We start from the raw sequence: 27567 nt of genomic DNA on the forward strand, positions 1-27567 counted from the left end.
AACTAGTAGCCTGTATGGTCGCCAGAAATATAAAGAAACACTCGATCCTTTACCAGAGCCTGAACCAGAAGCATTATAGGAAACTCTTACAAAGTTATCCCGCTGCTCTGAGAGAACCAAAGGTGGCAACAATTTTATATTTGCAGAGCACGAGGGCTATGTTATGAATGATGTATAGCGAAAGTTGTTAATTTTGTGCTTTGAAGATAATTACTGAATATTTATTTTCCTGTTTTCATGCGCTATACAAGGCACATAGTTCATACTAGTTGGTTGATATTGGGCGCACTTTGCGGGTGATGTACGACCAAAGTTTAAGCGGTGTAGGTCAATTACAGCTTTGTATAGAATTAGCTCCTCCCATGACAGAGTGCTAGAAGCTTATTTTGCGGACGGTGTAGGAAGTTTGCTTCGTGTCCTGCAATGTGGAACAGGAGGGAAATGGTTCGCTTTCTCGCGCTTCTAGCTAGAAAGGAATACCATTTGGGCTGCTCGCAAGAACGCGTGTGTTGGCTTTGTCTTTCTTGTGGGACACACAGCCGTGAAGAAGCGGCGCGGCGCTGCTCTGAACTGCGTTCCTGCGTATCCGCCCCTGAAGCCTGGTCAACCAGGCAACGATGTCTTCGGATATATATAATATTACACATGTATTAGAGATTATGATGTATATGCGTATTTAAATATGTGTGGGTGTTTTATTCAGAACTGAGGGATGACAAGCTGTTCGAACGAAACGCAGTCATCTTACTTTCTGGATGTGTAACGCGCCAGCCGATAGACCGATGCTACAGTGTGCTAGAATATTGCCCCTATTCTAGCACGCTGTACCGATGCACACTGATAGACGCTACGGTGGCTAGCCGACACTTGATGGCTACCTAATTGTCTTCGAGAAATCGTGCTCAGCTCCAGTGGAGGACGCTTATGCCATGTAAGCACCTACACCACGTAGTGCACAGCGTTGCCAATTAAGATAACTCAAGACAGAAGGCGTACAGTACTAGTGTTCATTACGTCTATCACTTGCAGCTTTCTAGACGAAGAGAAAGGGAAAACTACATGTTTACAAGCGCGCTCCATAGGATTTGGATGTTATGGTGACTTACCTAACCTAACCTGTTCCTTGAACAGTATAGGTGCTGGATGCGGCTCAACAAAGCAGCAATTTACAGAGATATTAATATTCTTGAGGGGCATGTTCTTGAGCACCGTCGTGAGGCATGGCCTGCTACAAGATCGCTCCGCCCGATTTGCATGCCCTCCGAGATTTGCTCCGGCCGTCTAAGTTCGGTGGTGTGCGTGGCCGGCTCCTTCTCCGCACAGCGGCGTTCACGGAGATCAGGCTAACATGTAATCACAAATGCGTTTAAGAGAAAAACATGAAATCAGGAAAGAAACAATTTATGATAACTCAAAGGGAAGCTCATTACTTTTCGAAGCGAGATCGGGATGCCTTAGAACACGCACCTATAAAGCGAGATATAAGAAGGAAGAAGAAGCATGTGCTTGCTGCGGTAAAGCTAGGGAAATGATGGAGCATGTTTTGTTAGAATGTGAAGACGTCTGCCCAGCGGTCGATTTAGGCACCACTGGCTTCCTTGAAGCTCTTGGGTTCAGCGAGAGCCGTGGAAAAGTAAACATGTCCGCAATAGAGATTAGCAAGAGGCGATTGGAAGATTGGTGGAAGAAAAGTAGGGAAACCACAAAAAACGGGGACGTACAAAGGCACAGTTCGAAATAGGGGATCAGAAAATTTGGTTGTGGGAGTTCATAGTTTCTTTTTTCCTTTTTTTTTCTTTTTTAACCTAGGTAGAACATCAGGCAGTATAATAGCAAGAGCCTGATGGCGCAACCCACCGCCCCGTTCCAAAGGGGACGCTCATAACATCCATCCATCCATGCTAGTTGACTATTTGTCACCGTCCCGTTTAAAGGGGATGCCAATAAATAATTATCATACTGATCATGATCATCATAATTTTCATGCCTCGGACGCTTCATGACGCTCCGGTACTCTTGCTGTGGCTTCGATTAGGCGAGAAAAAAAAGTTATATTACGCTGCTATGTGATCCCTTACTGATTTGGACATGACGCGTGACAGTCTACGAGGAGCAAAGTACATCCTGACGGTCTGTTTATTCACAAATGCGCAATTTTTTTTCCACGCACATACTGTCACTGTCACTGCATTCACGTTGGCATGTAGAAGTGGAATATATCTGCAAGAGTTCATGTGCCGGAAACGCGCCATACTTCACAGTTAGCAGGCTAGGTGCATGTTTATCGTTTTTTTTTTTTAGTCGTTTTCAAAGTTTTGAACGAGTTGCCTGATGGTGTCAGCGCTTGCTTTCGTCTATGCATTTCGCCATCGTGATAGGGCGCCCACACAAACATGCTGCAATCGCTGGTGTACTTAGATCTAGGCGCGCGTTAGAGAACCCCAGGAGGTTAAAATTAATCCGGAGTCCCCCCCACTACGGCGTGCCTCATAATTATGTCGTGTTCTTGGCATGTACGCCCCAGAATTTATTTCTTTTTTGAAATGTTATGCATTTTATTTGTTCACTTATTGTATGCCACTTCAAAGGCAATTAATTAATCAAATTGAAGTCTTACTGAAATATGTAAACGCACAAAGAACGTCTCAGCTAAGACACCAAGGTTTAAGAAAGTTTTTTTTTTGCGAATTAAAGAAAATTTGTATGTTCTGCTGCGTGAGTTAGCGTGCAGAACATACGTCCCCAAGTATTCTGCGACGATCACGCACGCCTCGGCTGTCAAGTGTGCGCTGATTATCTGGTTGGGCAAAATCGGATGAGCTGATTGGCTGGTTGAGCATTACGTCACGCGAAGGCAATGTGATCCGAAGTGATCGTCGCAGAATACGTCCCCTGCTGCGTGGCGCAGTCACGAGGCTGTATGGAGCAAGAAATCGTGCACCAAGCGTGAAATGATAAATTGTGCATTTACTTATTCCTGTTAGTCTATGTAGTTGCCACGGAAGCAGGCATTACCATAACTAATAACAGTAATGATTAAATGTTAACTACATCGAACACAAAAATAGTAGTCGCTGTTCTGCATGTCTGCTTATGGCATGTTCATTTTTGAAAGTATATTTATGTATGGATACCTTGCAAGAAGGCAATGGACCAGCTGGACCAGCTGCTCCAGCGCAAGGACCAGCTGCGCAAGGGTAAGGGGGGTACGGTTACATCAATGTAAAGCAAGTGTTAGTGAACAAGACAAAAAAAAGCACCACGTAACGAAACCATTATTCATACAATGCAATAGCACGCAGCATGAAACTAAAACAGGAAGAAAGTGCCCACGGTAAGATACTAGTAAATATTACATGAACATAATTGCGCTACAGAGTAGGCGTACAAACGCGAAAATTGCCATCCGAATTGCTGAATCATAGCAATGCAAAGTGAAAAAAGAAAGACAGAAGCGAAACAGAAAAAAAAGAAAAGGAACTCTGCAGACAACAATTCAACTCTGCCATATACGATAAGCTACCAGTTGAGACAATGATTGGTACGGGAACCTACACATGATTTGTTTAGAAAAATAAATTAATAAACATAAGTACGGACTGTAGATACAAGATCAATGGGTCAAGATGTAGAAAGGTACAGAAGAAAGTAACGCCGCAAGATAGCTATACTGTTGAGATGGCAAAATCTTTGAGGCAGACCATGAGGCTGAGCTTAAAAATTGCCTGGGATATAACTTGTGAAAATCTTGTGCAACACAAGAAAATAAAGGCAATGCAGACGTTGAAATCTTGCACGATCTGCCTCCACGGGCGCCAGAACGTCTAACAGTGCAGCCGGGTGCGAGGGCCGCATTACACTTTTTAGCCGTGGAGCGCGCCGAATGAGACGGCAGGAGCAAAACCTGCCAGCGCGCGCAATCTCGGAGGCCATGCATGAAGCAACTTAGTAACAAAAGCCAGCGCTATATGGCGCCACGGTTGCCATTAGAAAGCCTCGTTTATGCCGCGTTTGAATTGAGAAAGCAGAATTGCAAATTATTGCAAATTTCACCTCCACTTATCTGACCACTGCCTTGCAGTTTACTGGATAGACGGCGGGCTAGTTCGCAGAGTGCACCTTAATATGCACTTTATGCTATCTTAATGAATATTGAGTTGTATGTGCTTTTAGAGCTGGACTCATTCTTCAGGTGGCAGAGTGTTGGCCAGAAAAATATGTGCTGTATCTGGTCCCTTACTAGTGGTTACATCACAAATTATTTGCACCATACTTTCTGCATCCTTAAGGACAATCTCTACATAAAAGCCTAGGGCGAGAGAAAACGCCCAGTGTAGTCTATCTTTGTCTATACGCGCCGTGCACGCCGACGGACGCGCCACTGGTGGCGGCCTTGTGCAGAACACGTGGGAAAGGAGCCTGGTGCATGCCGTAGTTTGTTGTGTTGTTGATCGTGCTTCTCTGTCTTATTCACGTTTTCAGAGCAAGATAGGCAACACCATTCGCACGTGTGGGGTGGCCAAAGCTTCAGGGAATGCCGAAGAATTGTTGCAGGGTGGGGGGCCCAAATACCGGTGAAAACGTGCCGGCGATACGGTTCTAATCATTCCCGGCAAGGCTTCATCAGCGGCAGCAACGGTGGCAAAATGGATCGTCGCTTCGAAGGGAAATTTCTTGTTCTCATCCTTTCGTTTGTCTCGTCGGTGTTTTTTTCCACTCGATCATAGTTAGACGCGTGAGCAACGAAGTTGGTCTGCAGTGCAGCATGATGTTTAAAGGCATTTCGCTAAAGTTCGGAATGCTGTTTGCTGCTTATATTGTTTTCCGCTTCTTTACCGCGTTGTGCTAGCTAGGTAGCACGACTGCACGAGCGCATTGCGTTGTATGTTAAAGCTACTGAAGTTTGCAAGAACTGAAATTGTTGGTTTCATGTGGCGCGGTAAATCCTCGCACCAGCTGTCGCGCACTTCATGTTTTTACATCTAATTTATGCGTGGTTTTGCACATGTTTAACTGTTACTAGTTGCTCCATGCATAACTCTTGTCGATTCTCTTGAGTTGCGAAGTTTTCACCCTGCCTTGTTTGTAAAGGGTATAAATCACGCTGTGTCTTATTGGAATGATACCAAGGAAGTGCTTCTTTAACAGCTTTTCTTTAACAGCTTTATTCTTTTCACCCGAGGGCATCTTAGATATTGTTTGCGTGTTTGGAAATGTGTTCATAAAATAGGTAGTTCAGGACGAGAATTGCTAATGGCTGCTGCATATGGTATTTCTGTTCTATTTCTCGCTGAAAAGTTTGCGTCCCGTTTGGGAAGTCATCACACATCGATGCTGCCTGAGCAAACTTAACACGCCGAGTGATTTGTTTGTTTCACAACTTAGTCCTTTCTTGCATGAGTTTTGTACTCAAATGAATTCTTTCTTATACTTACGCTGCAGACGACTAAACCGGGCCTTGCCGCCAGCGCTCATCTACTTTGACTGGCGCTGCTCTGCCTTTAAATATATCATGTGGCACCTCTCTCTAGTAATATAAAAAAGTATACTGAAAAGTTAGTCAGTCTTTAGCTTTGTACGTTTCCAAGCAGCTCCCTTGGGGAATTTAAAATTGCACAAACTGCAGCGGGAACGGTAGTTCATCGGCGTATGCAGCAGAATTGCATCGGTGGTACAGCACTAACACGTGCTTTTATTAACCTGTGTGTTTGGTGACTTCGTTGGTAGTGTACGCGTTTCCGTCAATAAATTGGCAATTACTCTTCTTGAGGCGACTTCGACTGCACTTATTCGGCGATGTCACATGTATTCATCGACAGAAAAATCACAACGGCGTATGCAGAGATTGCACCGTGCGGATTTGTTTCATATAAGTCTGCACTGACGACGGGTGCTTATTATTCAGGTACAGAAGCAGCATTGCGGCAAGGGTAGAATAAAAAAAAACCACCGAGAGATTGCATCACTCAACAAAATTTATCGGCTAGTGAACATGAGCTCCACGTCAAGTAAATGTAGTTCATGGCGTTTGTCTGCGGGACACACCTTGCACGTATGTGGACCATGTTGTCCCTAACACCGGTAACATCGTGTTCATACCCGCTCGCACAGAGGTCACCATCTTCCCTACAGCTGTCACCGCAGCAGAAGCAGCCTGGTACCCGAACAGAGGAGAAACCGCAGCCGCGAACTACAGCCATCCTTGCTGCAAAAGGTTGTCGTCTGCTACTGCTCCCGCGTGTACTGTTGGAACCGTCCGCTAGGTGGCTTTCAGTGGCGGTGCACGAGGCGTATACTGTCTCTGGCATAGACTGGCAGGCAATGACCGAGAGATGTGCAACAACTCCCACGTGCACTCCCACATCCCACATGTTTCAGTAGCCACACTGGTGTCCTAGACAGTCAGAGAGACCGCTCTAGGATATTGCACTGCAATGCCAACAGCATACACATTTGCAGAGCGGTATGAAGTGTGAGAAGTAGCCAATGCAAACCAATAGTAGTGCCACTGTCCGTCCTCCTCCTATTGCGTTCTTCTTGTCACCTAAGACACTACAAAGACACAAGCGAATATGGCTATATTGCCATACTTGTCTACTCTTCCATATTTTTCATAAGGTTTGCAATGTTGGGCTCATTCTGTGGACTTATTAATGTTGCTTCAAGTTTCTCGAAAAATAAATTCTGTTCATGGCAGTCTTTTAAAGGTGTTTATTGCATACAAAAATAAATTGTGATAGTACCTGTGCTGACGTGCTGTGGCAGCGCAAGACTCCATATGCAAGAGGGATACTCGCTTCGAGGAAGGTTATAGCACTCGTGCTGTATGTGAAACCGGCAATAGCAAAGTCTCTGGAAAAGTCACAGTGATCTAAAAACAGTGTTCCTCTTCAGTCTCTGCTATGGTGTTGGGCTGCTGAGCACGAGGTCGCGGGAGCGAATCCCGGCCACGGCGGCCGCATTTCGATGGGGGCGATATGCGAAAACACCCGTGTACTTAGATTTAGGTGCACGTTAAGGAACCCCAGGTGGTCAAAGTTTCCGGAGTCCTCCACTACGGCGTGCCTCATAATCAGAAAGTGGTTTTGGCACGTAAAACCCCATAATTTTTTTTTCAAATTTTCTGCTGTTTTGTGTGCTGTTTATAAAGGCAAGTAATCGTAAATAATGTGCGCATGTGTCGCACGAAGAGTGTGTGCTCTGGGCAAACTTCGAAAAAAAAAAGTGCTACTTCCCCCTTCTCTCCTCCCCTCAATTCTAATGTGTCCCAGACTTTAACGAATTTGAATGCTCATGGGTTGGCAGGTATTGTAGGGGTTGGGGGACGGACTTCGGGATGAAAAACAAAACTTGGGAGGTTTATTTTACATTATATACAGAGAGGTGAGAGACAAGTAACAGTTGTACAGTCATTACGGGCCGGCAGCAACTCGGACGCTGCGGCCCGTGGCAAGAAGTTCGAGAGAGGTGAATCAGGGAATGCTCTGGTCTCTCTGGAATGCTTCTTTTAAACCCTTCGAGGACTGGGAGTCGCGTCAAGTTCGGCCAATGGGAGAGTCCGCTCCGATGACGCCACCTTCGGCCAATGGTAGGCACCCGTGCGGTGAGGTCACACCCGGCGGCTCCCCGCGGTCTTGCCTTGCTGTGGTGCAATGCTCTCTTCAAAGGCGGCGAAGGGGGGATGATTGGGCTCCATTGTCCGAGGGCCCACCTGCTCCCGGTGGTACGGCCCCACTGTGGTGGCAAATGCCTTCTTCAAAGGCGACCGGTGCGGCGCTGCCAGGCCTTCCCGGTACATCACAGCCGTCTTGTTTCGGGACCCACTTTCCTTGCAACAATGCCGGGCGATCCCTTCGTTTTCTGGAAAACTCAAGCATTGAATAGCTACCGCGGCGTACGAACTTGTTGGCACGTGAACTTGTTGGCTCGAGCGATCCTCTGGAATGTGCTGCGATTCGATGTGGTCCGGGGGAACTCGAAGTAGGCGCAGGAAACAGCTCCATATCTAACAGTATGCGTTGCTGCAACTCTGCATGTGAACTTCTTTGTTTCCTCAGTGCTACAATGTCATTCCTGTTCTGATCTTTGCCTGCTTCTCCTCTGCAGCTGGGTGAGCGTGGTGCTGGCCTAAAGAACCGCAGCGGACGCATCCAGGACTTTGACCAGCTGCGCAAGGAATGCCACGCCAATGGGGTGCTCTTCGAGGACCCAGAGTTCCCCTGCAAGGGCAGCTCTGTTTGGGGCAACAAGGACCCTAAGTTCCCCATTGCCTGGCTTCGGCCACCGGTGAGCCAGATTGCAGCAGATTTCTCACCTCCTCATTTTTTTCTTTTTTTTTACTGGGTTTGAAAGGAAATAACTGAATGATCTGAAACAGCATCATACAAATAGACAGGTCAGCGAAATGACATTTCTGTGGAATGTTGTATATCTGTTTTAAAGGAGCCCTGAACCACCCGTCGGGATTGTTGAAATAACATAGTCTGCTGGTAGCGTACGCTGCTGTGAACATCTCTGCCAAGTTTTGCTGTCGTACGCGCTGCGTGGAGCTCGCAAGGCGATCGCGAAGTCACCTTTCTCTCAAACGCTCTCTTTTCAACAGAAGGCCCTGTCCTCACTCTTTTCCAGACGCTTAATTTCGTCATCGGACGAACTATTTCGTCGTTCCCTTAGGCGGCTGCTATTGGCCGATAGCGGGCATCAGGGTGTGGTCGGCTACATGGCGTAGATACCGCGGCCGCGCACAGCCAGTCTCTAGCGGAGCGCGCGCTTTCGCGCACCCCTCGAGACCGGCCGTGGGCCGCGCCGCCGGGTGCCGCCAGGCCCCGCACACTCTTAAGTTCAACAAATGGCCACAGAGGGCGAAAAATCAATCGAGGCGTGTTTCAGCGTAAGCGCGCAAGTGGAGCTACTGTAATTTGGTCGAATACTTTAATTTGTGCTTTTTCTGCTAGGGGCGCTAAACATGCTGAATTTTTTACTTTACACAAACCATTGACATAAACAATCAAGGTGTCTAAGGGTGTTTTTTTACCTCAGGCAAATAGGCAGTTGATTTTTTAAAATTTGATTGTTGAAGCTGCTTTTTAGTCATAGCGTCAAGGTTTTTGTACTTGATTAACCACCGACAGCCGACAGCCTATTGGTATCGATGTGTTTCCTGGCCGTTGGCATTCGAATACTACGGCGGTAGAACATTTTCGAAAGCATGCTGGTTTCGTCTGCGAGTCATTACATAGACTTGCTGTAAAGAGGTCTACTCTTGGCAAAAAATAGTGCCTCATTTTGTTTAGGCGTTGATTATCATAATGAATGCGGCGGAGGTTGAGGGAGTACGCTTGAAGGTACGTTTTTATGCTGTTGATCTCCATAACACCGTAAGTACGCAAACCGATGTCACAGAACATCCGATGCATCATTGTGTGTTCTCCGTCATCGCTTGTTTGCTGTACGCCTACTTTTGTCCTTGTTCTCTTGTGCTTCACTTACAGTATGTCGTTCCGTCAGCTGTAATGCGCATTTACAAAACCAATACGTTTGATAAGACGCAGTGGTTATCATAATTTCACTACACATGTATTAAGCTGGCACATATAGTTCAAATACAGATACCTGTATGCGGACTTGCACGACGTTGATGCGGATATTAGGATAATTATGACACCCGTAAGGAAGAGGCCGTAAGCTGTTGCGTTATTTCCGCCAAACTACCCGGCCTGGTAGTGCTGTAAAGATGCTGTATAAAAGTGACACGCGGTGACAGGGAAGTTATTATACTTAGCAGCCGACCGTACGTTTTGTAGCTTAGGTCTTCTTTCTTGTGCGTTTGTGCTACCCTTATTAATGAGCCATTTCTTGACTATGTTCTTGACTATGTAACCGTGTTTGTGTGGATGCGTAGATGTGTGCTTTTTTTGTTGTACTTGTAAAGTGCAAATAAAATATTTTCAGGCTTACTCAATCTTTGGTGTCGTGTGCGTTTATTCCATTCGAGGCCATCGTGCCTCCTGGAAACCGCATTCTGTCAGTAGCCCTACACGAAATGCAACAGCTGGAGCGCGGCGGCACAACTCGTGGTAACGGCGGCGTAATAAACGAAAAACCGCTCGGGATGCCCTTAAAAGTCAGTTCAGAGTGTGCCTTAACTCGATATGACTCAGCGCTACATGTATTCTGCTGCGCCTTGATCATGCTCCCGCCAGTTTAGTTGCTGTGTGGCAAACGTAGCGCCTACATATATATATATAGGCACTACACGGCGGCCGCATTTCGATGGGGGCGAAATGCGAAAACACCCGTGTACTTAGATTTAGGTGCACGTTAAAGAACCTCAGGTGGTCCAAGTTTCCGGAGTCCCCCACTACGGCGTGCCTCATAATGACCCTACCCCCACCGTTGTCCCCGGCGAGCCGCAGTGCTAGGGTGGCTAGAAGGGGAGGTGTGAATACCGGCGGCGCTTTCCTTCGGGCGCGCATGACCCCCTTGCGCACCGATGCCACCAGGGGGAACGTGGCACTGCTGCTTGCGGCGTGGTATTACGGCGTGGTACTTCCGCGCTGGCATGCGCCCTCCGCTGTCAGTTGGTCTCGTCGCCTGGTTTGGAGTGTTCCTCCCGACATTCCGTCATTCGAGGGCGAGATGCTGTGGACCACTAAAGTTATGTTGAGCACCGCAGCGTCGCACCGTTAGTTTATTACATTGCAGGTTATGTGGCGAGAAGGCGTGTTTTGCCCACACATTGTGAAGACTGTGAAGCACCATAAAAATTAAGGCAATATCCCCAGAGAGTTTCCACCTGAGCCATCCAAAGAGTGGTACCTTGAGGGCCTTTTATATCCCTCAGAATCGTTCTATAAGCTGGACAATGCCCTTGAAAACTAACTCACTCGTTTATTCAGTATAACACACGCCGTGGTTGCTCAGTGGCTATGGTGTTGGGCTGCTGAGCACGAGGACGGCGGCCGCGTTTCGATGGGGGCGAAATGCGAAAACACCCGTGTACTTAGATCTAGGTGCACGTTAAAGAACCCCAGGTGGTCAAAATTTCCGGAGCCCTCCACTACGGCGTGCCTCATAATCAGAAAGTGGTTTTGGCACGTAGAACCCCATAATTTTTAATTCAGTGTAACACGATGGCATGCCAAAGCTGTGGCCGAGATTTTGCAGTCAATTGGTTAAATGTCAAAGATTGGTTGCCTAGACCATTCTGCTACCCTGACAGCCTCAGTTATACGTTTTTATTGCCTCACAAAGATTCACTTTTTGCTTAAAGGTGTCGATCAGCAGAGCAGTGAGAAGAAACAGAAAACACTGAAGCCTTGTGTGTTGTAAATTTTTTTTCCTCACTTGTAAATAAACGATTTCTTGACCAGCAGATCTGTTGCTTCACTGTCTGCAATCATAGTAAATTGCTTATATCAGCGTCAAAATGACATGCTACAGGTCTGCAAGCGCAGACAAAAAGTGGTTTGTAAATACGTCCAGACGTTATCAGGTAATGTCTGCAGTTTACGGGTCTTACGGCACGCATAGGGTGATTGACTGCTGATCTCGATCGAGGACGACGGTCGCATTTTCAGGGAGGCGATATGCAAGGCGCCTGTGTGCCGTATGATGTCAAAAAAAAATTATGGGGTTTTACGTGCCAAAACCACTTTCTGATTATGAGGCATGCCGTAGTGGGGGACTCCGGAAACTTGGACCACCTGAGGTTCTTTAACGTGCACCTAAATCTAAGTACACGGGTGTTTTCGCATTTCGCCCCCATCGAAATGCGGCCGCCGTGGCCCGTATGATGTCAGTGCGCGTTAAAGAACCCGAAGTGGTCGAAATTATTTAGAAGCCCCCCACTAGCCCCTAACACCCAAAGCCAGCTCACGAAATGCGCACAGACGAAACGCGTTTTAATCTCGATACAGTGCGAACTCGGCCCGTAAAATTTCACAGGAATTATGATGTGGGCTGACATAACATTGTTGTCATGATAAAGATTCTTTCTTTGACGCTCGCAGAAAGCGCGCGATACCCGAAACGGGCTCACTTTCACTTCGGTGGTAGAGATGCAGCCGACGTGAGGCTGGCTGTGGCTGCGGCTGCGGCTGCGGCATTTCGGCTGCGTGCTTACCCAGATGGATGGATGTTATGAGTGTCCCCTTTGGAACGGGGCGGTGGGTTGCGCCACCAAGCTCTTGCTACTATGCTGCCTAATATCCTACCTAGGTTAACCAATGAAAAAAGAAAAAAAACACTATGAACTACCGCTTCCAAACTTTCTGATCCCCTATTGCGAATTGTGCTTTTGTACGTCTCCGTCTTTTGTCGTTTCCCTACTTTTCTTCCACCAATCCTCCAATCGCCTCTTACTAATGTCTATTGCGGACCTGTTTGCTTTACCACTGCTCCCGCTGAACCCAAGGGCTTCAAGGAGGCCAGTGGTGCCTAAATCGACCGCTGGGTAGACGTCTTCACATTCTAATAAAATATGCTCCGTCGTTTCCCTAGCTTTACCGCAGCAAGCACATGCTTCTTCTTCCTTCTTATATCTCGCTTTATAGGTGCGTGTTCTAAGGCATCCCGATCTCGCTTCGAAAAGTAATGAGCTTCCCTTTGAGTTATCATAAATGGTTTCTTTCCTAATTTCGTTTTTTCCCCTTAAGTAGTTACTCATGGCAGGTTTCTTTTCCATTGCCGCCACCCATGAGATTAATTCAGCCTCTCTGACTTTCCGCTTGACCTTCTTTGTTGCTGTGTTGCCCACCCCACAAGCCGCATACTTGCTGGTAAGCTTCCTAGTTCTTTTCCTCCACTGTGAATCAATGTTTTGCCTGTACAGATACCTGAACACTCTCCCAGCCCATTTACTTTCCTCCATATTCCTCAGCCGTTCTTCATACTCAATTTTACTGCGAGCTTCCCTCACTTCAAAACTAGTCCAGCCCATATCCCCCTGCACAGCTTCATTTGTAGTCTTCCCGTGAGCGCCCAATGCGAGGCGACCCACTGACCTTTGGTTCCCGTCGAGTCCTGATTGTACCCCTGATTTAAAGCAAACAACCGCATTTCCAAAAGTAAGTCCTGGAACCATTACCCCTTTCCACATACCTCGGAGGACCTCGTACCTATTGTATCCCCATAGCGCTCTGTGCTTCATTATGGCTGCATTTCTCTTCCCCTTGACTGTTATGGTTTTTTCCTGTGTTTCCATATATCCATTGCCTTCGTTTATCCATATACCAAGGTATTTATATTCTGTTACCCGAGGTATTTCTTGGCCCTGTAATCTCCACTGTCTGTTCACTGTTTTCATTGAATACCATAACACCTGATTTTCTAACACTAAATTTCAAACCTAAATTGTTGCCTTCCTGTCCACAGATATTAGCCAGACGTTGCAAATCGCTTTGCTTGTTAGCGAGCAACACAATGTCGTCCGCATAAAATAAACCTGGGAGTTGCTGCTCTATTACTGTACCTGCCTGTTTGTATGAGAGATTAAACCCGATATTACTTCCTTCCAGCGCCCTCTCCATCCTCACCATGTACATCATAAACAGCAGCGGGGATAAAGGGCACCCTTGCCTCAGTCCCTTGTTGATATGAACTTTCTCCGCGCTCCTCATCCCTTCGAATTCAACGCAAACGGTTTTTTCTAGGTAAATCTCTCTCAAAAGCTGTATACAATCGTTACCTAAGCCTTCCCCTTCCAGAATATCCCACAAAATGTTGCGGTCTACGTTGTCGTATACATATATAGGCTCCTGTAATGTCTAAAAAGGCCACATACAACGGTCTGCTTTCTGCTTTTGATATTTCAATACACTGAGTAAGAACAAACAAGTTATCGTCCAAACGCCTACCTATTCTGAAGCCATTCTGAAGCTCTCCCAAAATGCCATTATTCTCTGTCCATGCTTGAAGCTTTAATTTGATTGCCTGCATTGCTAGCCTGTATATTACCGATGTAATGGTCCACGGTCTATACGAGTGAATTCTGTCTTTCTCCCCCTTACCTTTATAAATTAAATTCATTCTGCTTTGTCGCCAACTGTCTGGTATCCGTCTATCTTTTAAAGTTTTTTCCACTGCTTTCACCAGAGCTTCCTTACTTTTTGGTCCTAGTTCATTTATCAGCTTAACGGGAACCTCGTCTAGCCCTGTGGCTGTGCACTTAGGAATTTTCTCTTCCGCTTTCTTCCAGTTTAAATTTATCAGAACCAGCTCCTTTTCCTGGGTCTCTTTCGTGCTCTTTTTTTCCTCAAATACAACCTCGTCATTGCCTGCATGGAAAGATTCGACTGTTATTTTTCGGATGTAATTTATTGCCGCTTCTCCTTCCAGTCTGCTTTCATCTTCTTCTAGGATATGTTGTTGTATTGTTGTTGACTTCTTGCCTAATAATTTTATGTGGTTCCAAAATATTCTAGGTGCGGCCTTCTTTTTCTCACGTATTTCTGACAACCAACGTTCACTTTCACCTTTTAATTTTGCTTGCACCAGTATTTGAACCATAGACTTTTTCTCCCGGTATATTTCCCATTTACTAGTTACTTCATCCTGTGACAACTGCGCCTTCTTTGCCTGCATGTGCTCTCGAGATGCTTTCTGTCGTTCGGCGATCGCTTCTCGTATCTCCTTGTTCCACCAGCTTTTTGGTTTTTTTCCTCTCCTACCCCGCCTTGGTCAACAGCGCCGCCCCTCGGCATCGGTGCGCGGTGGGGTCACGTTTGCGCCGCCGGTATTCACACCTCCCCTTCTAGCCACCCTAGTGGGGGTACTACGGCAGCCATCTTGCGAGTAGTTCATATTCCCCCACCAGGCGACGCCACTGAGTCATGAATGAAGGGATGCTCTTTGCCGATGCAGCACAGCGTTCGCTCGAAGCAGGACATGCCTGCGCCTGCATGTATAGGAAATTTCTCGAATGCTGTCGATGCTTCCATCCGTTGTCTGTTGTCACCGACGCTTATGAAATCTGATTGTATGAGCGACGCGAATTGTCTAGTACTTACTGGAAGACACGCGTGAAACAGGGATTACTGTGGAACCTTCGATGACTCATGTATAAATTAAATTAAAATTAAATTATGGGGTTTTACGTGCCAAAACCACTTTCTGATTATGAGGCACGGCGTAGTGGAGGACTCCGGAAATTTCGACCACCTGGGGCAGCTAAATCTAAGTACATCATGTATAAAAGCCGACGCATTTCGCTGCTGATCAGATTTCGACGATCGCCGACTGTGTTCGTCGCTATCGTTGTGCTTAGAGTGCAACTTGCTTTTGTGGGCACAGCATCGCCCAATAAAGTCCGTTTCGTCAGTCACAGTTTTGCGACTGTTTTCTTCACCGTCACTACTACGTGGAATACAACTGAACAATAGTATGACAAAATCCTTCACACCATGAAGCTCACTGCAGGTTGCCTTTGCAGCGCCACTTGATTAGTGTCTATTTAGGAACCTCAGTAACGCGAAGGAACACGACACAAAAGAAAAGCAGGATAGTCTGTCGACCTCAGTGTCTACGCGACAATGAGACATTACCGGAAAGACGAATGCGTCCGTGTCGGGTTCTTTTTGCCCTTTCCCTGTATTTGCGACCGCCTACCTGGCCGTCCCGACGCACTTACCACGTGTAGATGACAAGGCGTGGATTTTATTTGTGGTTGTGAGAAGAAAAGGCTGAGGAAAGTTTTGCTGGCCTGACAATCCGGATGGCTGACAGTTCAACATCGGCCAGCAGGAGCATAGGGTAAATAGTAGTGTGGAGGGAAAGTGATAACTCAGTGCACTCTCGCATTGCATGGCCAGCGCTGTCTTGTTCCGCGCGACATGCAGGCCATAGACAAAAGCGTGCACGTGCGCTTTCGTCTGCCGAGAGGATGCTGTTCTCGTACACGTCGAAAATTTGAAGGTATCTCGTCAAAAAGGCGCATTCTTGTAGAGCAAATTTCGCTATTACTGCGTTCTTCCTATTTTTTTATTTGAAGGCTTCGCTAAAGCAGGCGTTTGTCTTCTTTATTGACATGTGATGTATGTAATGTTTTCACTCTATTACATTCCTAGCTTACTTCAAGGTCGTAAAAACTCGCTACAATAGATTGAGGTACAGAAAAGCGAAGATAACGGAAGCACGTAACGATGTTATTTATCACACTTTCTCGACACGTATGGTATTGTGCAAAACAACACATGAACTAGACACTCTAGCTAATAAGGCTGTATATCGGATCCCGTCATTACTTACATGTTTCGGGAGGAGGGGGGTATGAGCTAGCGAGAAGAAACACAAATAGACGGGGCATTCGCAATAAAGCTGGTCACGATGCTCCCTTTTCATATTTCTCGTCCGTTGATTTCGGGACCCTCGTCTGCATATTGTGTGTACTAAACTGATGTTTTATTATGTATTCATCATTATCAACATATGAGCTGCTCTTTTTTGTGCGCTTCGTCACATGTTCTCTCCTTGACGTTACTTATGAGAATGCAATATGCAAAACTTTTTGCAATAAGTTCGCGCTCGACTTTTAGTGAAGTGTTAGAATAGTATATTGAAAAGCGAAATTGCACATCAGGTTTGAATAGCCTGCCAAAAAATGTCGTAATCGATAAATACGATCTCCGCGGCGTTCGTTTTTCGGTATGGTCGACTGTTGGTGAGTTTTCTTTAGAAGGTAGGGTGTTTTAGGGCCGCCAACTCCCATATATTTGCAAATCGTCTGTTAGGTTCGTTTGTAGTCAAAAATCAAATCGTAGGGCGTGTGCAATCCCCAGTGCATACTCATGTCGATTTTATACCGAAGCACTACCAGGGTGCACATGCGCAAATGACAAAAAAGAACGTATCGATTAGAAACATGCGTCAAAATAGGCAGGACGCCATTATCTAAAACACGACACCTATAAGACAGAGTGGAACCTTTGACAGCATTTTTTAAAATTTTCTTTCTCTCTCTTCGGGAACTAGACCTTGAGGTCAGCTATTACAGTTTATGTATCCAAACGAAGGACAAAGGAAAGAGAGTACGTACAACAACAACAACAAAAAAAATAAACCCATGGTACACAGCACACTTTCATCACGTACAGTAATATAATATAAGGCTAGGTCGCTTGGCGGTGTTCTTGCCCAATTTCAGATAAGCAGGCATGAAACAAGTCATCGGCGCCACAGTCTTGTTGTGAAATATGCGCGAATCATGGTCTACTAACATGTGCTTCCTTTGTCATGTTAACCAGGGTTCACAATGCTTCAAACAAGGGTAATTTTGCAGATCGCCGCCATCAAAATGCGGCCCGTACGGCCTGGTGTAGAACCAGTGACCTTGACTTCAGCAGCTGACACGTTCGTTACACGAGTCGATAATATTTTTCTAAAAATATATGGTGAAGAAATTCTGTTGGACACATGTTCAAGTATCATCGCACTGAGCGCATCTCTGGCTTGGATACGCCAGTTTGTGCTGCTGAAAGGTGCCAGCCGTATCATTGCTAATTTCTGAAACCTCTCATGAAAAGTATTTCCGCGCTGGTCATAATTCATCCGTGACGAGAACCATTTTGTCGAGGCTGTCGGCCCTTTCACCATAATCGTGCGAGCCGTGACCGAGGGGTGTCGCGGAGTGAACGGCCGATCACAACATTCCGTCCACCGGCTCGAAAGGGGGCAGCTCATCGGTGCCCATTGAAGAGTCCTTGGCCGCTCAGCAGGCGCAGCTCCGGCTTGAAGTCCCAGGCTCGCGAGGAGGACCGAAAGGTCGATCACAACAATGCGTTATCCTTTATTCTGTGCTAGTCTTATCCACCACTCACGTCCGACTGATCCCGTTGATAACGTTAGTGGACCGTCGCTCTAACCACTCCAGCAGTGGAATAGCATACTCAGGTCGATTTTACACTGAAACACTGCCAGGGCGTACGTGCGCAAATGACAAAAGAAGAGCCTATCCATTAGAAACGTGCGTCAAAATAGGGAGGACCCCATTATCTAAAACACGACACGTAGGAAAGACAGAGTGGAACCTTTGACAGCATTTTTTTCTTTTCTATTCTTCAAAGGCTAGTCACTACACGGAGCGTTACAAGTCGTCTGTTCACGAACACTGATAAAAGCAATAAAAAACAGTGCTAAACAACAGGACGAGTGAAGGGACACAGACAACAGCGCTGACTAACAACCAAAGTGCCTTTATTCTTTCAGTCAGCATATATATACTCCGCCGCTGTCTCAAACCACAGAATCAACAGAATTGGGCATGCAATGCGATAGGAAGGCAATCTCCTTCGGAAGGAGAGAAATAGAGGGAAGGCTTACACATGCTTCGCCGCTAACATGAATGTGGAAAGCTTCAGAAATAAGGCGTGCGTGGTCATCGAGGTAGTTTGACAAGTAGGTCGCATCTTTGAAAGACGGCTTGCAGCCTGCATTCATTACAATGCAATGATAACTGACTATCTTTAGCCCGTTTTTGAACTTTGTTTGAGTGCTCGCGCATGCGGTCATTGATGCACCGCCCCGTTTGGCTGACATAAAAGCGCTTGCATGAAAGGGGAATCTTATACACGTAATCTTATCTCGTAATCATGAACCAACCAGCCCAAATGCGTACTCTTCTACTGATAAAAGTGCGCGCTATGGTAGGAACAGCTCCTCAACACAGAGCTGACGCACCGGCAAGCCTACGAGTCGAGGTCGCGGCGAGTGTCGGAGAGGCTACTGTGCTTTGTCAGCTTGCTCTTCGTTGCAGCTTCTTTGATTTTTCGCTGCGCTTCAATAGCTCGCTCATTCCACTGTGGCCTGCGAATGGACATGCTGCGCGTAATGCGAGGATCTACAATTTCGGGAAGAAGGCAGTCTCTGTAAAATCTGATGAGGAAAGGAAGCATTTTCAATTTCCAAAAGCTTTCTTCCCTTTCAACCCGCTGTACGTGAATTCCTTTTGATGTGTAGACAACAAAGTGACAGAAACTTCTTTTGGTGATATTTAGCTGGCCTTGAACCTGATAGTAGTACCTATGAGAATTGCTTAGTGCGGGTGGTGCGAGGATTTGGCTCCTCTGGTTGAATTTCTTAGCAGCCTCACATGGTTCCATCTCCTTCGTTGTGAATGGACACTTGACCTCCAAGATACCGTCGCTCCCAACTAATCCATCGGGAGATGCTGCCAAGAAACCATACTCTTGATCAACAAATAACCCACATGGTTGCACGCGAGTTCCCGTCTCTTCTTCGTACAACCGCACTGCGACTTGTTCTTGCTGCTTACCATGCTCAAGAGCGGCACTACTGAAACTATTTTTGTAAAGTAGGCTTTTCACGAGTGCGTCACATGGCGTCGACTCCCTTCTTCTACACACAGCGTAAAAATTGGATGCAGTTAGACGCATTTGCCTTTCTACATGCCACGTGCAATTGTCTGCTTGACCTCTAGTGTGCTCCTCAATCTCAATCCTTCGTTTTTTGTCCACCTGCAGGCTTTTCAAAATATTTGCTTCTTTTTCTGAGAATTGTTCAAGCGGCATATCGGGTTTCTGACAGTTTGGGCCGTAATGGCACCTTGAGTCTTTCATCGGGGACTCCTTGCGCCGACGCTGCCGGTGGCCATTTTCCTCAAATAGTTTTCGCCTCAGAGACTCTTTGCTAGCCTTCTGACAGAATTTCTTGTTTGCGTAGCGCTTCAAGATGGCTGCAGGACTCTTGCAGGTGACTGCCTTAGTTGTAGCGCAATGCCAGTGGGGCCCCAGCTGAAAGCTGAGCCCAGCTCCATAACATCGGTGTTCATACGAGCCTTTCTGACACCGGTTTATCTGCTTTCCTCCAGACAATTTGGCTACCAGTGACATTACTGCCTCGGCAAGGTTACTGGTGTCATTCGTGACAAGACGGCCAGCTTTCTCCGCAATTATGTTGGCGGCGGTCACTATTTTCAGCTGGAGCACTTTAGGCATATTCTCATAAACGTTGTCGCCTTTGGTGCCATCACAAAAATAGCTCTTGCATTTGTCGTGGCACCCAAACACATGTTTTGGACCATTTATGAGGTCGGCAGCTAACTCTAAGGTGAGTTCTGCTTTCTGTGCATCTTTTTCTTCTGCAGTGCCCTGTACATCCAGCAGAATGTTGGCATAATGCTTGATAGCCTTCCGAGCACCATTCTTTATGCGCTTAATTCTGGGACCACTTAGGTAGGCTGAACTTCCTTTAGTTTAGCAATAGCGTAGAGGCGAGTGGTGTAGCATTTCACTACATGGTTCGCGCACTCCCTCTTATTTATTTATTTATTTATTTATTTATTTATTTATTTATTTATTTATTTATTTATTATTACCCTCAGGGCTTACAAGAAGCATTATAGAGGGGAGGGGCATTAGAATATCAGTACATATAAAATAAATACAAGGAGAAGTGAAGAACAGTTATACCGCAAATAATATACAGCAACAACAAGTAAATAAGCACAAAAGTAACAAGGCAAAAATAAACACTTAAAAATCAAGTAACAAGAATATAAAAAACGAAAACATGGAATAATAGCAATGAGAGAAAACTATAGCAATAGGTGACAACGTGATAGTGACGCAGTTTTGAAGTAGGCTTATAATTCGTTTGATAGTGCTCTGCGAAAACGGTCTGTATCAGTGATAGCGACTAGTGACACAGGCAGGTGGTTCCACTCAAGACATGTTCTCGGCAAGAACGAGTGTGAGTAGGTAACTGTGCGCTGCGCAGGTACGTGAACTTTGAAGCGATGATCGATACGTGCGGAGACATAAGATGCTGGTGTAATGTACCGGGACTTGAGCTCGTGGTTATGATAGTAGATTTTATGAAAGAGCGAAAGACGAGATAATTTTCTTCGGGAAGAGAGAAGGGGAATGCCAAGAGCAAGTTTCATGTTAGTAACGCTAGAAGTACGGTGATAATTGTTAAGAATGAAGCGGACCGATCGATTTTGGACACTTTCAAGGATATTTATTAGAGTAGCATGGCCAGGGTCCCATATCGAGCATGCGTATTCGAGGTTAGGCCTGACATAAGCGACGTAGAGTTGTTGTTTTAGTTTCGGTGGAGCTAAAGAAAAGTTACGTCTGAGATAGCCTAGCATGCGGTTAGCTTTCGACGTGATGTATTCGATGTGTCTTTTCCATGAAAGATTGTTAGCAATATACACACCGAGATATTTGTAAAAAAGTACTGGGTCAAGGGGAGTATCATTAAGTATGTAGGCGGGGCAAGCTGACTGGTTACGGGAAATTCTCATTGTTTTGCATTTAGAAGTGTTTAGTTCCATTAGCCAATGCTTGCACCATGCTGCAGTGTTACTGAGATCATCCTGGAGTTTTAAAGTATCGTTAGTGCTTTCAATCTTGCGGTATATAACACAGTCGTCAGCAAATAGACAAATGGAACTTGCAATTTGGTTAGGAAGATCGTTGATATAAATTAAGAAAAGTAAGGGTGCCAAAACAGAGCCTTGAGGTACCCCTGAACCGACCGGAACTTCAGGAGAATCATTATCATTAATGCTTACATATTGTGTACGGTTTGAAAGAAACTCTCGAATCCAGTTGAAGACCAGGGGATCAATATTTAGCTGGCCGAGTTTTAGTAGGAGTAAGTGGTGGTTAACTCTGTCGAAGGCTTTTGCAAAATCTAAAAATATACAGTCTACTATAAAGCCAGCATCTAGGAAAGTATGGAGATCGCTACAAAATGTTAATAACTGCGTTTCACATGAGAAGGACTTACGGAACCCATGTTGACTGTTATGGAAAAACTGGTTTGATTCAAAAAGTTGACAAGATGAGAGAAAATTATGTGTTCAAATATTTTGCATGGTACTGATGTCAAGGAAATAGGTCTGTAGTTGTACGGGTTATGGGTGTCGCCTGACTTATGAAGTGGAATCACCTTTTCTTTTTTCCAGTCTCTGGGCAAGGAGCTAGTGTTCAGAGATTTTGTAAAAATCAAGTTTAATATAATGGAACTATATTCGGTAGTACCTTGCAAGAATTTGGACGTAATGCTATCACTACCGCATGAAGAGGATCTTTTTAGTTTGTTAATAATAGAGCAGATACCAGATGAGTCGAGTAAAATCGGTTCCATTGGAAAGAAACTAGGTGCTATGAATGGTGGAGAGCTGCCAGAGTGAGTGGGGCAAAATGAATGGGTGAAAGCGATGTTCAGTGTAGACGCGCAATAACGGCTTGGGATTATCTCACCTAATTCATTAGTAAGGGTTATACCTTGACTATCGCGGTTTTTCACGACGTTCCAAAAGAGTCTCGGATTCGTTCTGAGTAATGATGGAAGCGTGGTGTTATAGAAATTAAATTTAGTTTCTTTTAAAGCATTGGAGTAGAGTTTTGTTGCGATGGTATAAGCGGACCACTTGTCAGTAGTTGACGATTTTTTTGCAGCACGGAAAAGTCTGCCTTTTTTGTTAGATAGTCTTTTAAGGTGTCTGGTGTACCACGGCGCGTTAGATGATTGATAAACCTTTCTTAAGGGAATGTATTTATTTATTAGATGCAATGCTTTACCTTTAAATGATGCCCACAATTCTTCGACTGATGCGTCAGTGTAAGATATACAAAAACTGTCGAGGAAGGAAGAAAGATTGGTGTTGATAGCGTCAAAGTTAGCTTTACTATAATCTCTGATAAGTTTAAAGCGCTTGTTCCTTTTAGCAGTTGGTACAGAGACAGAAAGATGTATCACGTCGTGATCACTGAGCCCTGGCAGGTGAGTTATTGTGGATACAATTTCAGGTGATGACGTTAGTATCAAATCTAGTAAGGATGATGTCGTAGAAGTAACACGTGTAGGAAGGCGGACTAGTTGCGATAAGCTGAAATCCAAGCATGTGGCTAGGAAGCTACTAGTTTCAGCGGAAGCAGGTTCTGCAAGCGGACATAAATGAGACCATTGGATTGATGGAAAATTAAAATCACCTAGAAGAAAAACTGGTATACTGGGAAATCTGGCTGAAATCTGGCTTAGACAATCATGAATTGCCTCGCAAAAAGAGCTGTTGGAGTTAGGCGGGCGGTAACAAATTCCAAAAACCATTTTTCTAAACGCAATGGTTATACAACACCACACTATTTCTAAATTACATGGAATGTTCAAAAGAGTGCATTCAAAACATTCATTCACGGCAATGACGACACCGCCACCCGTTCTCTCAGCGCGGTCACGACGATATACGGTGAATCTTTTCTCGCACTGAAAAAGTTCACGGGTTGAAATTTTGTCAGATAGCCAAGTTTCAGTCAGCAATATTATATCAGCATCTGTATCATTAATTAAGGCACTTAGTTTGTCTCTTTTCGGGATAAGACTTCGAATATTTGTAAAAAGCACGGAAAGCACTGACGGGGTACCACCACCCCTCGCACTGTCCTAGCTAGTGGCAGAGTAGGCACGGCCTGAGCGGGTCGCCCTCGGGGAAAGGGCATCGGTACTTGGCGAAGTGGTGTCGGAGTGAAAGGAAGGCGTCTCGCAGACGGAATTCTCGGAAGCATCATAGATGTAACATTTTTTGTTTGCATATAGCCGTTTGTACCGCAGCTTAAAAGGCGTTTTTAGACCCAGGCCGAATTCCACCAGTTTTTTGCGAGCATGGCGAGTTGGTGCGGAGAAATCTTCAGTAATGCTGATGCCGGTACCCCGCAAGGCAGACCGCTTAGATAATAAGAGTTCTTTTGATTTGAAGCAAGAAAATTTAACAATGAGTGGTCGATCTTTGCCTGCTACATATCTGCCTATTCTGTGCGCACGTGCTATGTCTTTAGATGACATGTGAATGTCCAGCCTGTCACGGGCCATAGCAATAACTTTTTCTTCAGACTGGCGGGCGTTCTCATCTGAAGTGTCCGATATGCCGTGAAACAGCAGGTTGTCCCGTCGAGACCTATCTTCGGCCTCGTCAAGGCGGGCTCGTAGCTCAGCCGCCTCTTGTTCCACGCGGTTTAGCGATTTACGTGTCTTAGATAGTTCCTGCTGCAGATTTGGAAGATCGTTAATCCTATTTTCTACAGTTTGCAACCGCACGGTAATGTCGGTTACAATAGCAGAAACCGTCTCATGGGAAATCTTAAGATCCGCCATTGCCTGTGACATACTGGATTGGTTAGATTCGATCCGAATACAGCGCTCATTTGTCTCTTTGACCATCTGAATTAGTTCCGCCATGGCCTTGTCGGGCCCCGGATTTTCTTCAATGTCGCCACAAAGCAAAAGCAGCAAAGAACAGAAGGGTTTCAACAATGCTTCTGGGCACGGAAGCACAACCGCAAATCGGTCGTCTGTCTTGTAACATTTACAAGGTAGGAGAAGGTTATCACCAACCTGCACAACAAAAAAGATGCGCTGTGAGTCCTTCATTCCACTTGTGCCTACGTGCCCACTAGCGTGGTAGCAAGCGGTGCGTGCTTTTAAACTGTCCGTTATCGCCCATGACGATGTCGCTGACGGTGGACAGCGTTGCTCGAGGTTCGGGCAAGGAATGACGTCAGAAGGGCCGGGCGCTCTGCTCTCTAACGCACGTGAAGATTCAGTGGTGGCGCAGTTGATAGCCAGGCGTGTCGATGTCGAGCAGCAACAGGGGATTTGGACAGCAGGAGGCGTTCGATGATCCAGGCCATTGCTTGAAAGGAAGCCCAGAAGCTGCACAACAAAAAAGATGCGCTGTGAGTCCTTCATTCCACTTGTGCCTCCGTGCCCACTAGCGTGGTAGCAAGCGGTGCGTGCTTTTAAACTGTCCGTTATCGCCCATGACGATGTCGCTGACGGTGGACAGCGTTACTCGAGGTTCGGGCAAGGAATGACGTCAGAAGGGCCGGGCGCTCTGCTCTCTAACGCACGTGAAGATTCAGTGGCGGCGCAGTTGATAGCCAGGCGTGTCGATGTCGAGCAGCAACAGGGGATTTGGACAGCAGGAGGCGTTCGATGATCCGGGCCATTGCTTGAAAGGAAGCCCAGAAGCTGCACAACAAAAAAGATGAGCTGTGAGTCCTTCATTCCACTTGTGCCTCCGTGCCCACTAGCGTGGTAGCAAGCGGTGCATGCTTTTAAACTGTCCGTTATCGCCCATGACGATGTCGCTGACGGTGGACAGCGTTGCTCGAGGTTCGGGCAAGGAATGACGTCAGAAGGGCCGGGCGCTCTGCTCTCTAACGCACGTGAAGATTCAGTGGCGGCGCAGTTGATAGCCAGGCGTGTCGATGTTGAGCAGCAACAGGGGATTTGGACAGCAGGAGGCGTTCGATGATCCGGGCCATTGCTTGAAAGGAAGCCCAGAAGCTGCACAACAAAAAAGATGCGCTGTGAGTCCTTCATTCCACTTGTGCCTCCGTGCCCATTAGCGTGGTAGCAAGCGGTGCGTGCTTTTAAACTGTCCGTTATCGCCCATGACGATGTCGCTGACGGTGGACAGCGTTGCTCGAGGTTCGGGCAAGGAATGACGTCAGAAGGGCCGGGCGCTCTGCTCTCTAACGCACGTGAAGATTCAGTGGCGGCGCAGTTGATAGCCAGGCGTGTCGATGTCGAGCAGCAACAGGGGATTTGGACAGCAGGAGGCGTTCGATGATCCGGGCCATTGCTTGAAAGGAAGCCCAGAAGCTGCACAACAAAAAAGATGCGCTGTGAGTCCTTCATTCCACTTGTGCATCCGTGCCCACTCTGCCTCCGTGCCCACAAAACGGCCATATTCCACTTTTGTAGAGATCTGATGCAAGACTGAAGAATCGCCGTCCCCTATGAACGTCCGATATTCGACACCATGCATTTCGACGCTCCTCTGGAAGCCTTCAACGATAATATCGGACTCCATTGCACCTGAGCTTTCGTTCCAATTCTTATAGCACAGATGCTCCTTTTTCTCCTTGCCCGTCCTGGCGTAGTGTTCACATGTGCTGCACAGTTTGTTTCTCACTCCTAAGTATAAGAGCTTTTTAGTAAGCTTTCCTATAATAACAGCCACACCAGAATTGGCGGAATACCGGTGTCCGTGACTGTGATGCGACCAACCACCATCGACAATCACTGTGATGTGGGGGGCAGGGGCGTAGCCAGGGGGGGGGCTTATGGGGCTTGAGCCCCCCCCGAAATTTTTTCGTGCTGTCATGCGCCTCCGACCAAAACAACTCCCGGCGCCGGAAATCATGCTCGATTTTGTCTAGAATGTCCTGAATTCACGCTCGAAAAGACATTTTAGCGCGAACATTGCGAAATAGGGCTGGATTTCGCGGAAACGCCCATGCATCGGGAGTCACATATCGTAACGCAAGGAGCCCCACCGAGCACAAAATTTCAAGGGCGTTTTGATGGCGAGCGGGCTCGTCTCGGCATCTCGTGGAGGCCGCGGAATCTACAGAGCGCTTGGATTTCAATTCTGAAACTTTGTGGGTATAAAGTTCTCATAACATTTTGATGCGAAAGGTGCATTGACATTTCCAAAGTCGTGCTTTAGATTTTCGATTCCAGAACTTTGTGGGTTTAATGCTGTTGTAAACATTTGACGCCAAAGGTGCATCGACCTTTCTAAAGTCGTACATCGGGCCATACAACGAGACAAGCCAAATCAACATACTATCAGACAAGTTGACAAAGCACGCAGCGAGGTCCGATGAGACAAAGCGTTGTGGTGGTTCATTTGTGCCATCAGGTCACAGAAAAGAATATGAATTTTTTTTCACATGCGCCAAAGCATCCATTGTAACTAAAGCCACCATTGTAACTAAGTTCTTATTTATTTTTATACCTAGACTTTTATTCGCGAGGATACATTAAGCCTCTTATCTTTTTTTTTTGTTCTCGCAACCCGCGGCTTGCGTTTTTCTCGTGCTGCATCGACAACCGCGCGGCGCACTTGGATGCGCGTTCGTTTTTCTCTGGCCGACTGCATTTTCACCTGGCAAAGTTTTGGACGCTTTCTGGCTAGCAGACGAGAAAAAGAAACAATGCATAGTCGCTCGCCGCCAGCACTGCGGGGACTCGACGGATTGCAACGCGTTCGCTTGTGTGCGCAAGGGAGAAAAGCGGGGAGGAAGCGCGCCGCCTTCTGTCGCACGCGATACATTTTGGGAGTGGAGGGAGGGGGGGAGTGCTGTGATCTGTGAATCTGTGGTTGCGCAACCTGTTTATTTGCCTTGTTTGACGCATTTTATATAGTGACTTTTTCTTAGGTAAGTAGATTTATTGGAGACTTATACGTATATTTAAACATCTTGTTGCGAGGTTTTCTGTATATGCGCAGTGAACTTTGTTTCCAGTGCCAATTTTTGCCCTGTATCACGCTGTATCTTCACATTTGTATATTCCATTGTATCTTCGCATTTCTAATGTATGAAGGCGAGTCAAATGAAAGTGAGACAACCCGCACCGCGCAATAATGGTTCGGTTCATTATTTTCGAGACATGCGCGTAGCACATACGCATCTCATTTACAAGTGACATGCAGAGGTTAGGTTAAATGTTCTGTAATGTTCTCATACACTGGGTTGAACAGGGTTACGTGACATAATAGACACTCCAAAAGTTGAACAGCTTGGTGTCGTG

At 46.3% G+C, this 27567-nt stretch overlaps 1 protein-coding gene across 5 annotated transcripts in view; it reads left to right on the forward strand.

Moving 5' to 3' along the window:
• Window positions 1–27567, forward strand: part of LOC126533015 (calpain-B-like) — a 172802-nt gene that overhangs the window by 75820 nt on the left and 69415 nt on the right. For all 5 annotated transcript variants that reach the window (XM_055071692.1, XM_050180200.3, XM_055071693.2 and 2 more), the window contains exon 2: window positions 8107–8286. In XM_055071692.1, the coding sequence (XP_054927667.1) occupies window positions 8107–8286 (180 nt within the window). The remainder of the gene's footprint in view (window positions 1–8106; window positions 8287–27567) is intronic.

Source organism: Dermacentor andersoni, chromosome 7 (genome assembly GCF_023375885.2).
Source record: "Dermacentor andersoni chromosome 7, qqDerAnde1_hic_scaffold, whole genome shotgun sequence".
Lineage (NCBI taxonomy): Eukaryota > Metazoa > Arthropoda > Arachnida > Ixodida > Ixodidae > Dermacentor > Dermacentor andersoni.